At 45.1% G+C, this 14,256-nt stretch overlaps 2 protein-coding genes across 2 annotated transcripts in view; both read left to right on the top strand.

Annotated features, from left to right (window-relative positions):
- Window positions 1-406: 406 nt before the first annotated feature.
- Window positions 407-2,900, top strand: gm2a (ganglioside GM2 activator). Its single transcript, XM_079167308.1, has 4 exons — window positions 407-649; window positions 873-1,025; window positions 1,287-1,469; window positions 2,063-2,900. The coding sequence occupies exons 1-4, from the start codon at window positions 554-556 to the stop codon at window positions 2,216-2,218; spliced, it is 588 nt and encodes a 195-aa protein (XP_079023434.1). The 5' UTR covers window positions 407-553; the 3' UTR covers window positions 2,219-2,900.
- Window positions 2,901-5,702: 2,802 nt separating this feature from the next.
- Window positions 5,703-14,256, top strand: part of pcdh12 (protocadherin 12) — a 14,636-nt gene continuing 6,082 nt past the window's right edge. Inside the window, exons 1-4 of the mRNA XM_079167799.1 lie at window positions 5,703-5,793; window positions 6,063-8,928; window positions 10,619-10,704; window positions 11,170-11,309. Of these exons, the coding sequence (XP_079023925.1) occupies window positions 6,091-8,928; window positions 10,619-10,704; window positions 11,170-11,309 (3,064 nt within the window). The 5' untranslated portion in view covers window positions 5,703-5,793; window positions 6,063-6,090. The remainder of the gene's footprint in view (window positions 5,794-6,062; window positions 8,929-10,618; window positions 10,705-11,169; window positions 11,310-14,256) is intronic.

The raw sequence follows: 14,256 nt of genomic DNA, 5'->3' as shown, positions 1-14,256 counted from the left end.
CACACATTGTGCTGATTTAAATAAAAATACAGTACTATATCTCATAAATACTGACGTGAAATAAAAAAACTGATAAATAAATAAAATACACAAATAATTGCAGAATAAATAAATCAAATAGAGATGTATATAATTATGAATATACATATATTAAAATATAATTATAAATAAAAGAAAATGTACTGAGTCTAAGTCCCACCAACAATAAAATAAAATGTCTTTAATTATAATTAAAATTTCAATAATTACAATTTAAAACATTTAATTACATTTTTAGTTCGTATAAATATTGTAACACTCAGTTGCATGACGTCAGAGTTGTATATGATATTTATTTATCTTTCTTTTAATCTATTTAACAGGCGCGTGTCACGGGAGGTCACGTGACAGACGGGAGTTGATCGTAAACACGGAAGTAAAACTTCAGCAGAACGAAACAGACCGGAGCCTCAGTTCCTCCTCAGTTTGGTTCCGTTACCGGACAGTTTACCGTCTCACCGTCAGTTTACCGGCTCTCCGTTACCGTCACTTCCTCCCGGTCTGAGTCAACACGATGGATACGGCTTTATTTATAACTCTCGGTCTGGTTGTTTTTATAACTCCGGTAACGAGCAGCACTTCCGGTCTGAAGAAAGTCCCCAAGACTCAGGTGAGTACTAGTACATTACTGTAGTACTACTGTAGTGTACTAGTACATTACTGTAGTACTACTGTAATACAAGTACAACTGTCACCCGCTTTACAAACCAGGAAAGTAAATACAAATAAAACTCAAACCTTGAAGCGGAAGTGAAGTAAAGCTTGTCCGGAAGGTAGAACACAACACATTCAGAGTTCTAAACTACTTGATTGACTGTGGACTTTGTGTACAGATTCTGGGCTTCGACTGGAAGAACTGTGGAGCTCCAGATGCTCCAGCGGTGCTGAAGACTCTGACTGTGTCTCCTGATCCCATCGTGATACCTGGAGACCTGCAGACCTCGGCTTCCGGGTCCACCACGGTGGAGCTCAGCACTCCGCTGGCTGTGAGTACACAGAGTACTGTAGTACTAGTAGTAGTATTATATAGGCTGTGAGTACACAGAGTACTGTAGTACTAGTAGTAGTATCATATAGGCTGTGAGTACACAGAGTACTGTAGTACTAGTAGTAGTATTATATAGGCTGTGAGTACATGTGACTTCCTCAGAGCTCAGCTTTATATGTTCATCAGCATCATGTTTACACCTTTCACCTTCTTTACCTCCTCTTCCTCTTCCTCCTCCTCCTCCTCCTCCTCCCCCCAGGTGAACGTGACCCTGGAGAAGGAGGTGGCAGGTTTCTGGGTGAGGGTCCCGTGTGTGGAGGAGGTGGGCAGCTGTCACTATGAGGACGTGTGTGACCTGCTGACTCAGCTGGTTCCTCCTGGTCAGGACTGTCCTGAACCTCTTCACACCTACGGGCTGCCCTGTCGCTGCCCCTTTAAGGCTGTGAGTACCCACACACACCAGTGTTATAACGTTAACCCATGAAGAAGAGCTGAGTACCCACACACACCAGTGTTATAACGTTAACCCATGAAGAAGAGCTGAGTACCCACACACACCAGTGTTATAACGTTAACCCATGAAGAAGAGCTGAGTACCCACACACACCAGTGTTATAACGTTAACCCATGAAGAAGAGCTGAGTACCCACACACACCAGTGTTATAACGTTAACCCATGAAGAAGAGCTGAGTACCCACACACACCAGTGTTATAACGTTAACCCATGAAGAAGAGCTGAGTACCCACACACACCAGTGTTATAACGTTAACCCATGAAGAAGAGCTGAGTACCCACACACACCAGTGTTATAACGTTAACCCATGAAGAAGAGCTGAGTACCCACACACACCAATGTTATAACGTTAACCCATGAAGAAGAGCTGAGTACCCACACACACCAGTGTTATAACGTTAACCCATGAAGAAGAGCTGAGTACCCACACACACCAGTGTATGTAACATATTACATGTTAAACTTCATCCTGCTGTTATTCTAAAGAGGATTAAGCTCCCCCCCCCCCTCCCCCCTCAGGGCTCCTACTCCCTCCCTCAGTCAGACTTCTACCTCCCCTTCATGGACCTCCCCTCCTGGCTGACTAACGGTAACTACCGGCTCCAGGGCGTCCTCGGCCTCCAGGACAAACAGCTGGGATGTCTCAAAGTGTCTCTGTCCCTCCGCTCAGACTGACCGGGGTCAGATCCTCCTGCTCCTCCTGCTCCTCCTGCTCCTCCTCCTCCTGCTTCTTCTTCTGCACTAAATCAAACAATCAGAAACATTCAGGAAACGAAAGCAGAAGCTGTGAACCTGATGAGCCTCAGAGAGTCTGTGAAATGTTTGATGTGAGAGGAACTACAATGATTGAATCAGTAGAAGAAGAACTGTGAATAGCAGTGGTACCGTACAATACAACTCAATGAGGTCATTAATTAGTGATACACGAGTGAAAATAAAAACTTGTTTTCTTCTTATTCAGTCAAATGTTTGTGTCAAATGAGTGGAAAGACAGAGAGGAAGTTCTCTGCTTTTCAAAATAAAGTGTCAACGAGGGTACAAAGGAAATGAATCAATAGAACAATAAGTAGAAACATGTTGTCTTTAAATGCACTGGAGCCAAAAGGAAGTTTGTGTTTTAATGTCTTTATTAATAATTACACGTGTACACAAAGTGCCTCTTTGAGAATCATTAGTATTATTGTTATTTGATTATTAAAATGTTTTTTCATCAAATAAAAGTGTTCGGATCAATTCAAGCTTTTTATTTTTTTAAATATTATTTTTAGTGATTTAATTCTTCACTTTATTGTTTATTGACTTTCTATTGTGATTTATTTCATCTGTATTTTATTAAATGAACTGATATTAAAGTTAATGAAAATGATTCAATAAATGAGTGTACATTATTAAATGATATATAAATATATTATGTACTACTATATACTAAATATATAATATACTACTATATACTAAATATATAATGTACTACTATACTAAATATATAATGTACTACTATATACTAAATATATAATGTACTACTATATACTAAAATATATAATGTACTACTATATACTAAATATATAATGTACTACGATATACTAAATATATAATGTACTACGATATACTAAATATATAATGTACTACTATATACTAAATATATAATGTACTACTATATACTAAATATATAATGTACTACGATATACTAAATATATAATGTACTACGATATACTAAATATATAATGTACTACTATATACTAAATATATAATGTACTACGATATACTAAATATATAATGTACTACGATATACTAAATATATAATGTACTACTATATACTAAATATATAATGTACTACGATATACTAAATATATAATGTACTACTATATTCTAAATATATAACGTACTACTATATACTAAATATATAACGTACTACTATATACTAAATATATAACGTACTACTATATACTAAATATATAACGTACTACTATATACTAAATATATAACGTACTACTATATTCTAAATATATAACGTACTACTATATACTAAATATATAACGTACTACTATATACTAAATATATAATGTACTACTATACTAAATATATAATGTACTACTATATACTAAATATATAATGTACTACTATACTAAATATATAATGTACTACTATATACTTAATATATAATGTACTACTATATACTAAATATATAATGTACTACTATATACTAAATATATAATGTACTACTATACTAAATATATAATGTACTACTATATACTAAATATATAATGTACTACTATACTAAATATATAATGTACTACTATATACTAAATATATAATGTACTACTATACTAATATATAATATACTACTATACTAAATATATAATGTACTACTATACTAATATATAATATACTACTATACTAAATATATAACAAGCTACTTTTATTTTATAGCAAATTAATATAAAACATTTGATGTCATTTGAATCATATATTTGTGAAATTGTACATTTTGTATAATAATAATAATAATATATAATAATATCTGTAATGGTTAGATATATAATATGTAAACTTTATGTTACATTTCTCTTATTGACCATAAATATAATAAACATCAACAATGTGTTTGTGTTTCACACTTCCTGACTCGGCTCAGCTCTCAGCTCATTGGTTCCTCCTGAACAAACAGGAAACGCTGTTTGTAGGAGGGACTACTTTCAGCTGCGGATGAATCCACGTGTGATAAATACGAGATAAAAAAGAAACAGAAAACCTGAAGAGTTCCGGTCGTCTGAAGAGAAACTTTATGTTTTCAGAAACATTATCAGGTTTTGATGAAAACAAGCTAATAGAACCCTCCCCCCCCCCCCCCCCCCCCCCCCCCCCCCCCCCCACACACACACACACAGTGTATCCTGTGGTATTTGTCTTCTTCCACTCTGGTCCTTATCTTTTCAACACGTGGATCAGCAGATCAGATACATCCTGCTTTTAACCACACACACACACACACACACACACACACACACACACACACACACACACACACACACACACACACACACACACACACACACACACACACTCTCTCATACAGGTGGTGAATTAAGTGGAAACAGACGTGTTCCTGTGTGTCTGCAGAAATATTCTCTTCCTGTAACGTTCAGCTGGGAATGTGGTCTCACACACACACACACACACACACACACACACACACACACACACACACACACACACACATATACATATATATCTATATGTATATATATATATACATACATATTGAAGGACAGCTTATTTTAAAGTAACCTTCTCATCTTTCTAACCCGTTTTGTTTTCAGTATTTATTTCACTTCATTCTTAGAAAGATTTTATTTTACAGAATTTATTTTGTTTTTTATTTCCCATAAATAAGTGTTTTTAATGTGTTTTATCAGATCTGGTGTTAGTTAAATGTTTTTTATTGAGTTCTGGACTTGAGGAATCGAACCCTCGGCCCGTCATCGGTGCCTTGCTCACTGGTTTGAGGCAGCTGAGAGAGGAAGGTGATCCTCTGGGGACCAAATACAAATAAATAAACCGCCGTGCATGCTGGGTAAACACACGGCGCTCCTGCCAGTGTTCTGCAGCTGTTGAGCTTTAGATCTACGGCTCACAGAGTATTCCGTTTATTATCTATTATGTATTTATTATTATATATTTATAATGTCTCCAGAACTTCTTGTCTTTTTAAACAAATGTTTCACAGTCACTCTGAAATAAACATTCACCTGAAACTTTTCCTTCTCTTCTCATTGAGATGAACCCTTCACAAGAAGAGCTTCGTCACATTAAAGACATTTCTGCTTTCACCTCAGCGAGAGCTTCATCTCGTCTAATTCAGTGTTTATAATAAACAGAAGGACATGAATGCAGAGCAGAGAGTTCCTGTCTTCTGTGGATCATAAACATCAGGACTAAGTCAACTCAGATGATTGCAGGTTGTGACTTTCTGCAGCCTGAGAGGAGAAAAGCTTGACGGTGTCATGTTCCTTTAATGAAGCAGGAGCTTCTTTCTTTCTTTGTGTCCAGGCTGAACTCATTTGCATATGCTCCTCCCCTCTCTCGGGATTGGCTCGGCATGTGGAGACCTACACATCCAAACCTTTCTCAGTTGGAGCTCAAACTTTTTTCCCTGAGTTGAGGAGGATGAAGTGAGAGCAGCTGAGAGGAGCAGCACGATGTCTTAATCAGCTTCACAGCACCGGCGTCCTGGAGGTTCTTCTGGGTTCTAGGTGAGAAACCAACACGGATTGGATTTAATCAAGATCTTAAATGTTTGTTACAGATAAACAGGATCTTTAAACTTCTATTTTAAACAGAAAACAGTTTTGATTTCAGTTCTTTAAATTCTAAAGAAAACACATTTTATTTACTATTTTGTTTTGTTTTGAGATTATTTTGAAGAAAAAATTAATTTAATCAAGATTTTAAACCGGATACTTTTCACTTCTATATGAAAAGAAAACCGTTTTAAATGTTAAAGTGTTTTCTGTCTGTTCAGGAGATTATCGTCCTCACGTCACCTCATTATGCTGCTGGCTCTGCTTCTGGCTCTGAGTCTTTGCTCCGACGTTCGCTCCTCCGATCCGGTGTCGATAACAGTCCAGTACCGGGTTTGGGAGGAGCAGCCGACGGGAACCCGGGTCGGCCGTCTGGTGGACGACCTCCGGCAGCGGGACGAAGGCGGCGGTCATCTGGAGGATTTCCAGGTGGTGGAGCACGGGAAAGCCCTTCCCTTCTCCGTCAGCGCTCGAGACGGGGTCGTCTCCACCCAGGGCCGGCTGGACCGGGAGGATCTGTGCCGCGGCTCGGACCTGTGCGAGTTGGCCTTCAGCGTCCTCTACAGGAGGAGCGGCGCCGTCAACTTCCTGCGGGTCCGCGTGGAGGTAATGGACCTGAACGACCACAGTCCCGGCTTCCCCGGCACGCTGCAGGAAGTGGAGATCTCGGAGACGGCCGGCCTCAGGATGCGGATCCCTTTGGACCGGGCCGTGGACCCCGACGCTGGACCGAACGGCCTCCAGACGTACTCGCTGTCCGTCAACCAACACTTTGCTCTGGATGTGACGGTCGCGCCTGGTGGCACCAAACAGGCCGAGCTGGTGGTGATCAAAGAACTGGACAGGGAGGTTCAGGCCACGTTCGATCTCACCCTGGTGGCCTGGGACAAAGGGAACCCCCCCAGGTCCGGGAGCACATTAGTCCGCGTTAACGTTCAAGACTCGAACGATAACAGCCCAACGTTTGAGGACAGCACCCCCACCGTGGAGCTTTCCGAGGATACGGCACGTGGGACAACCATAATCCACCTGAAGGCCACCGACCCGGACCAAGGTGCCAATGGGGAGGTTGAGTATTCGCTCAGTAAGCACACGCGTCCGGAAGTTCATAAACTCTTCCATGTGGATCCGCAAACCGGAGCTGTGAGTCTCAAAGCGCCGCTGGACCACGAGGCCGAGGCCTCCTATGAGGTGATCCTACAGGCCCGGGATCGCGGACCCAACGCCATCCCAACACACTGCAAACTGCACGTCAAGCTCAGAGACGTCAACGACAACGCGCCCAGGATACACATGACCTGGACGCCACCCAACTCCCCCGTGGCGACCGTGCTGGAGGGAGCACCGGAGGACACCTTCCTGGCCCTGGTGATGGTCTCTGATGCGGATTCGGGAGAAAATGGCAAAGTGAGAGCGCACATTCAGCCAGAATCTGGCCCTTTTCGCCTGAAATGGATCCACGGCGACAATTACATGATCGTCACCAATGCCAGCCTGGATCGAGAGAAGGTGATGCGGTACAACATCTCACTGATGGCCCAGGATTACGGAGACCCCCCACTGTCCTGTGTCAAACACCTGCCGGTCCGCGTTCTGGACGAGAACGACAACGCCCCGGTGTTCTCCACCTCCCTCTACAAGGCCTCCTTCAAGGAAAATAACATGGCGGGCTACCACGCTCTCAAAGTCGAAGCCCACGACGTCGACCTGGAGTTCAGCGGACGAGTGTCCTACTTCATACGGCGCCCCAACGAAGTGGAAACCGACACCCGGTCTTTCTCCGTCCACCCGACCAGCGGCGTCATCAGCGTCCAGCGTCCTCTGGACTACGAGGAGTCCCACACCTACTCCTTCACGGTGGAGGCCGTCGACCAGGGTCACCCGCCTCTCACCGGCACAGCCTCGGTGCAAATCGACGTCCAGGACACGAACGACAACCATCCTGTCATCAAGGAGCCGAAGCCCAGAAAGGGCGTGGCCTCTCTGAGCGTACCCGTCAATACAGACAAGGGGGAGATTGTGACGGAGCTCGGGAACGACATCGATGAGGGATCCACCTCTCTGCCGATCAATCGCCCGGTCAGAGACGGACTCGTTGGATTCCTTGCGTCCACCTTAAAAGCTGAAGATCCAGATTCGGGGCTGAACGGACAACTCAGCTACCTCATCGCCGACGGGAACGAGGACGAACTGTTCTGGTTGGATCGAGCGACGGGCCAGCTGTTTGTGAACACCACCAACGCCACCGAGCTCGTTGGGAAAACCTTTAAGGTGAACGTCGCCGTGTCCGACATGGGGAGTCCCAGCTTGGCCACCGAGGCCACTCTGGAGGTGACTTTTATCAACCTCAAGGACCATCTGAAGAACTCGTCGCCCGGTAACCGCGGGCAGCTCAGCTTCACCATGATGATGGCCGTCTGCCTGGGGGCGACCTGCCTGCTGCTGCTGTTAGCCGTCGCTTTGGTGACGACGTTCTGCCGCCCGGAGAAACGGGACGGCCGGGCGTACAACTGCCGGCAGGCGGAGTCCACTTACAACCGCCACCCGCGACGCCCGCAGAAGAACATCAGGAAGTCCGACATCCAGCTGATTCCCGTCATCAGAGGGCGGAAGGAGGAGCATCCCGAGGACGACGGTGGCGAAGCCCGGCCTCTGGCTCCGCCCCCGATGGCGTCGGACGAGGAACAAACCGAGAGGCAGTACACGTTGACGTCGGTCATGAACACAAGCTTCCATTCCCAAGGATACCCAGAAGGGGACGCCACCCGCCACTGCAGAACGCTACGGAAACCCGGAAACATCGAAGTGGACGGCGCATCGCACCGGACTCTCCGCAAAGCCAGGAACCCTTCATCGTCGTCCTCTTCGGCCTCGCATTCGAGCACCTTGAGGCGCAAGGCGACCGCCGGAGCGGAGGAGGGGGCGGAGCCGGCGAGCTCGACGGCGACTCTGAGGAGGCCGAGGACCTCGGAGGGACGAGGGGGAATCGACGCAGAACACCGGCAGATACTCAGAAACCTGGTGCGACTGTCCATGGCTGCGTTCGGAGACGCCATCGAGCTTTCCTCCGCTTCACCTGAAGTGCAGGTGAGTTGTTGTTTGTCACGAACTACGAAACTTTAACTCTGGTTCCTCACATGTGTGTTTAGTTACTTTGTCTAAACTTTGTTTATTAGTTCTTTTATGCCAGACGGCTTAAACTGATTGATTACAAGTTCTGAAGTAGTTTTCAAGGAAGAAAATATAGAATTCATGATTTCACGAACTCTGCATGATACTTTGTTAAAGTATTGTTTGATTTACTTTAGATCATTTATTACTAAACATTAAGGCCAATGTCTTAAATCTAATTTACTTCCATCTAAAACGTTTTATTTCACTTGTGCTTAAACCACTATACCCCCCCCCCCCCCCCCCCCCCATGATGACTGAAAGCAGTGTGTGTGTGTGTGTGTGTGTGTGTGAGTATGTGTGTGTCTGTGTGTGTGTGTGTGTGAGTGTGTGTGTGTGTGTGTGTGTGTGTGTGTGTGTGTGTGTGAGTGTGTGTGTGTGTGTGTGTGTGTGTGTGTGTGTTTGTGTGTGTGTGTGTGTGTGTGTGTGAGAGTGTGTGTGTGTGTTTGTGTGTGTGTGTGTGTGGCTAAAGTAAGCCGTGACGTGTTTGTAGTGTAAAATAACACCACGACCCAAAAATGTGCTCAGACTTGACCGGAGTATGTTCGGGCGTGCCGGTGTAAACAGGAAGTAGATGAGTTATTTAGTTTTATAGTTTTATTTGGGCCGCAGCTCGATCAAACACATCAAATGTACTTCAGTAAACTTTATTCTGTAAGTGTTGATTTTAGATTATGGGTCAATACACGTGGTCGACACACGTCTCTCACACTGGAGAGCATTAATGCTTTTGTTCTTTTACAGTTTCTGTGTGAACTTCACAATATTCATGCAGAACAAAATGAGCATGAAGAAGAAACAGAGTGTTTTGTGTCCGTCGTCCTGTGTTTGAAGGATGTTTAAGAGGAAAAGAACCCGTTCAAATATCTGATGTATTATTCAGATATGAATTTATACCAAAAAACATCAGTTTTAACACCTTTAAAGGTTAAAACCAGCGTCACTGAGGGTCAGAAGTGACCGACGCCCCTCAGACGCAGAACAAAGAGCTCAGAATCCATCACAGACAGGAAGCAGGTTTTACCCAGAATCCTCCTCTCCTCAACCCTCTTAGGCGGCCCAGTTGGCGTTCCTCAGGCTTCGACACACACACACACACACACACACACACACACACACACAGACACACACACACACACACACACAGACACACACACACACACACACACACACACACACACACACACACACACACACACACACACACACACACACACACACACACCTTCGTCCAGAGAAGAATAGGCTTTTAGAGGCCACTTCCTGTCTCTGCAGCAGCATGTGAGCAAAAACACACTAAAGTCACGGCTAAACAAAGTCATATATTAGTGTGTGAACATGCACACGCACACACACACACACGGTTACTTTCCCCCGTGTGTGTGTGTGTGTGTGTGTTTCCTCCCTGGAGGTCAGTGTGTATCCGCTGTAGAACTGAGCTGTCAGCACAAAGCTGTGAGCAGAGAGACTGAAAACAGAGAAAACGTTTATTCTGACTGGTCCACCATCAGTCCACCTCAATACAACATGACATTATTCTGACCCTCTCCTCCTCCTCCTCCTCCTCCTCCTCCTCCTCCTCCTCCTCCTCCTCCTCCTCCTGCAGCAGATCTCCCAGCTCCTCTCTCTCCTCCATCAGGGTGAGCTTCAGCCGAGGCCAAACTTCAGAGGAAACAAGTACTCTCATCGCAGGTCAGTGGACTTCCTGCTCCTCTTCCTCATGCTCCTCCTCTACATCCTCCTCCTCTTCCTCATGCTCCTCCTCTACATCCTCCTCCTCTTCCTCATGCTCCTCCTCTACATCCTCCTCCTCTTCCTCATGCTCCTCCTCTACATCCTCCTCCTCTTCCTCATGCTCCTCCTCTACATCCTCCTCCTCTTCCTCATGCTCCTCCTCTACATCCTCCTCCTCTTCCTCATGCTCCTCCTCTACATCCTCCTCTCTCCTGATACCCGTTCCATCATCGTCCTCTTCAATCCTCTTCCTCATGATGTTGATATCCTCTTCTTCATCACGCTCTTCATCAGCACTAGTTTCAGGTTTCAGGCTGTGATCAAAGCACACACTCCTCATGAAGGAGACACACACTTCTGACTCCTGGTGTGTATGTGTGTGTGTGTACCTGTGTGTGTGTGTGTGTGTGTGTGTGTGTGTAGATATGGAGGTCAGGACTGTTCTGATTGGCAGAGCACCAAAGACAGCGGACACGGAGAGAGCGAGGCCGGAGACGTGGACTGGGAACCAGAAAGAGACTCAGACCATCAGCTGGAGGAGGGACTCCAGAACCTGCTCAACGGTACACACACACACACACTCACTCACTCTCACACACACACACACACACACACACACACACACACACACACACACACACACACACACACCTTTAGTCTTAAACCTCCATGTTGTTTGTTTATCCAAGTAACCAAAACCTGCTCGCTGAAGATGAAGATCATAATAATTACATTATTACATCATTGAGACGTTATCCAGAGACACACACACTCTCAAACAGTGTGTTAAAAATAACACATCATGTGTTCATGTTTAACACACATGTGTGTCTAGTTAAGGACAACACATGTTGTGTTGCTTTCAACACAGTCAGTGTGTTTCACATTTCAACATAAAGTTGTTAAAATAACACAAAGTTGTGTTTATACTTTTTTTCATAAAATTATCCTTCAATGCAATTTTTGTCCAAAATAACTCACAAAATAAATAATGACATTAAATTCAGGTGACATTTATTAAAATCATCAATTCAAACATGTGACAGATGTTCACAGATCTGTTTACCAAACACGACCGCTGTGAACAAACTTCATTCTATTTACCAACGGTGACGTTTGAAGAAGTTAAAAATCAAACTGAACAAACAATTCAGAGCAGAAAGTCACAGAAACTGAACCCAAACGTGGAACATTTGACAACAATTGAGAGAATTCAGAAACTATTTGCTGGCCTGCAAAGGATCGCTGCAGGAGATCAGAACACAGCGTCATCAACCTGCAGGAGCACGAAACACACTGAAACATGCACGAGCTGAGTCAGTGCTGGTTTAGGTTCATGTCCTCCAAAGTAAAGCTGCACAGTAATGCACAGTTCTTGCTCTTGGGACAAGTGTACGTGGTACAAAGTACAACACAGCCTGGAGCTTTGCTGTAAGCTCCACAACTTCTGATCTCTTCCACCTGAGATGGTCATCAACACACTGAGAGGATCCAGAGACTGGGTCCAGTTGGACAGGATGTGACATGTGAACAGCTCGTCGATGGCGCATCTCAAACCCTCGTCTTGAAGAGGGACGGAGACTTTGTCGTTCTTTGCGTTGATGACGTACTGAGCTGTTGTGTGGGGCGTCCTAAACACACGAGTGGGCTGCTGGACTCCCTGCTCCCTCAGGAGATCCTCTAGGAGGCTGGGCTGCTCCTTCAGTCTGGGAAAGCACAAGTATATCAAACATCAGTATTCATCCTCTGGGTTATCACATAACGGGTTCTTATTATATCATAATACTGAAGGGCTCTGAAGCAAAGTGACTCTAAGCACAACACAAAAACAAAAGGTATCCACAATGACTCATCTCAGACATTAAGTTCTCCACCAAATGATCTCAACAGAACAAGCTGAGCCCACACGGCTGTGCTGGAGGAACTCAGACACATCAGTCAAAATAGTCACAATTAGATCCATTTATAAGTTGCTTATCGGCCTGAAAGCTGTTCAACTGTCCGCCATCAAGGCTAGCACCAGAGTCTGAACCTGTAGACTAGCACCAGAGTCTGAACCTGTAGACTAGCACCAGAGTCTGAACCTGTAGACTAGCACCAGAGTCTGAACCTGTAGACTAGCACCAGAGTCTGAACCTGTAGACTAGCACCAGAGTCTGAACCTGTAGACTAGCACCAGAGTCTGAACCTGTAGACTAGCACCAGAGTCTGAACCTGTAGACTAGCACCAGAGTCTGAACCTGTAGACTAGCACCAGAGTCTGAACCTGTAGACTAGCACCAGAGTCTGAACCTGTAGACTAGCACCAGAGTCTGAACCTGTAGACTAGCACCAGAGTCTGAACCTGTAGACTAGCACCAGATTCTGAACCTGTAGACTAGCACCAGAGTCTGAACCTGTAGACTAGCACCAGAGCCTGAACCTGTAGGCTAGCACCAGAGTCTGAACCTGTAGACTAGCACCAGATTCTGAACCTGTAGACTAGCACCAGAGTCTGAACCTGTAGACTAGCACCAGAGTCTGAACCTGTAGGCTAGCACCAGAGTCTGAACCTGTAGACTAGCACCAGAGTCTGAACCTGTAGACTAGCACCAGAGTCTGAACCTGTAGGCTAGCACCAGAGTCTGAACCTGTAGGCTAGCACCAGAGTCTGAACCTGTAGGCTAGCACCAGAGTCTGAACCTGTAGACTAGCACCAGAGTCTGAACCTGTAGACTAGCACCAGATTCTGAACCTGTAGACTAGCACCAGAGTCTGAACCTGTAGACTAGCACCAGAGCCTGAACCTGTAGGCTAGCACCAGAGTCTGAACCTGTAGACTAGCACCAGAGTCTGAACCTGTAGACTAGCACCAGATTCTGAACCTGTAGACTAGCACCAGAGTCTGAACCTGTAGACTAGCACCAGAGTCTGAACCTGTAGACTAGCACCAGAGCCTGAACCTGTAGACTAGCACCAGAGTCTGAACCTGTAGACTAGCACCAGAGTCTGAACCTGTAGGCTAGCACCAGAGTCTGAACCTGTAGACTAGCACCAGAGTCTGAACCTGTAGGCTAGCACCAGAGTCTGAACCTGTAGACTAGCACCAGAGTCTGAACCTGTAGACTAGCACCAGAGTCTGAACCTGTAGGCTAGCACCAGAGTCTGAACCTGTAGACTAGCACCAGAGTCTGAACCTGTAGACTAGCACCAGAGTCTGAACCTGTAGACTAGCACCAGAGTCTGAACCTGTAGACTAGCACCAGAGTCTGAACCTGTAGACTAGCACCAGAGTCTGAACCTGTAGGCTAGCACCAGAGTCTGAACCTGTAGACTAGCACCAGAGTCTGAACCTGTAGACTAGCACCAGAGTCTGAACCTGTAGACTAGCACCAGAGTCTGAACCTGGATGAGAGCTCTTACAGGGAGCCAGTGTAGAGCACGGAGAAGGGAGGTTGTGGGAGAACTTGGGGCGATTGAACACCAGACGAGCTGCAGCTTTCTGGACGAGCTCCAGAGGTCTGATGGCCG

This window comes from Pholis gunnellus, assembly GCF_910591455.1.
Source record: "Pholis gunnellus genome assembly, chromosome: 10".
Taxonomy (NCBI): Eukaryota; Metazoa; Chordata; class Actinopteri; order Perciformes; family Pholidae; genus Pholis; species Pholis gunnellus.
This window is presented reverse-complemented; position numbering and strand designations above follow the sequence as displayed.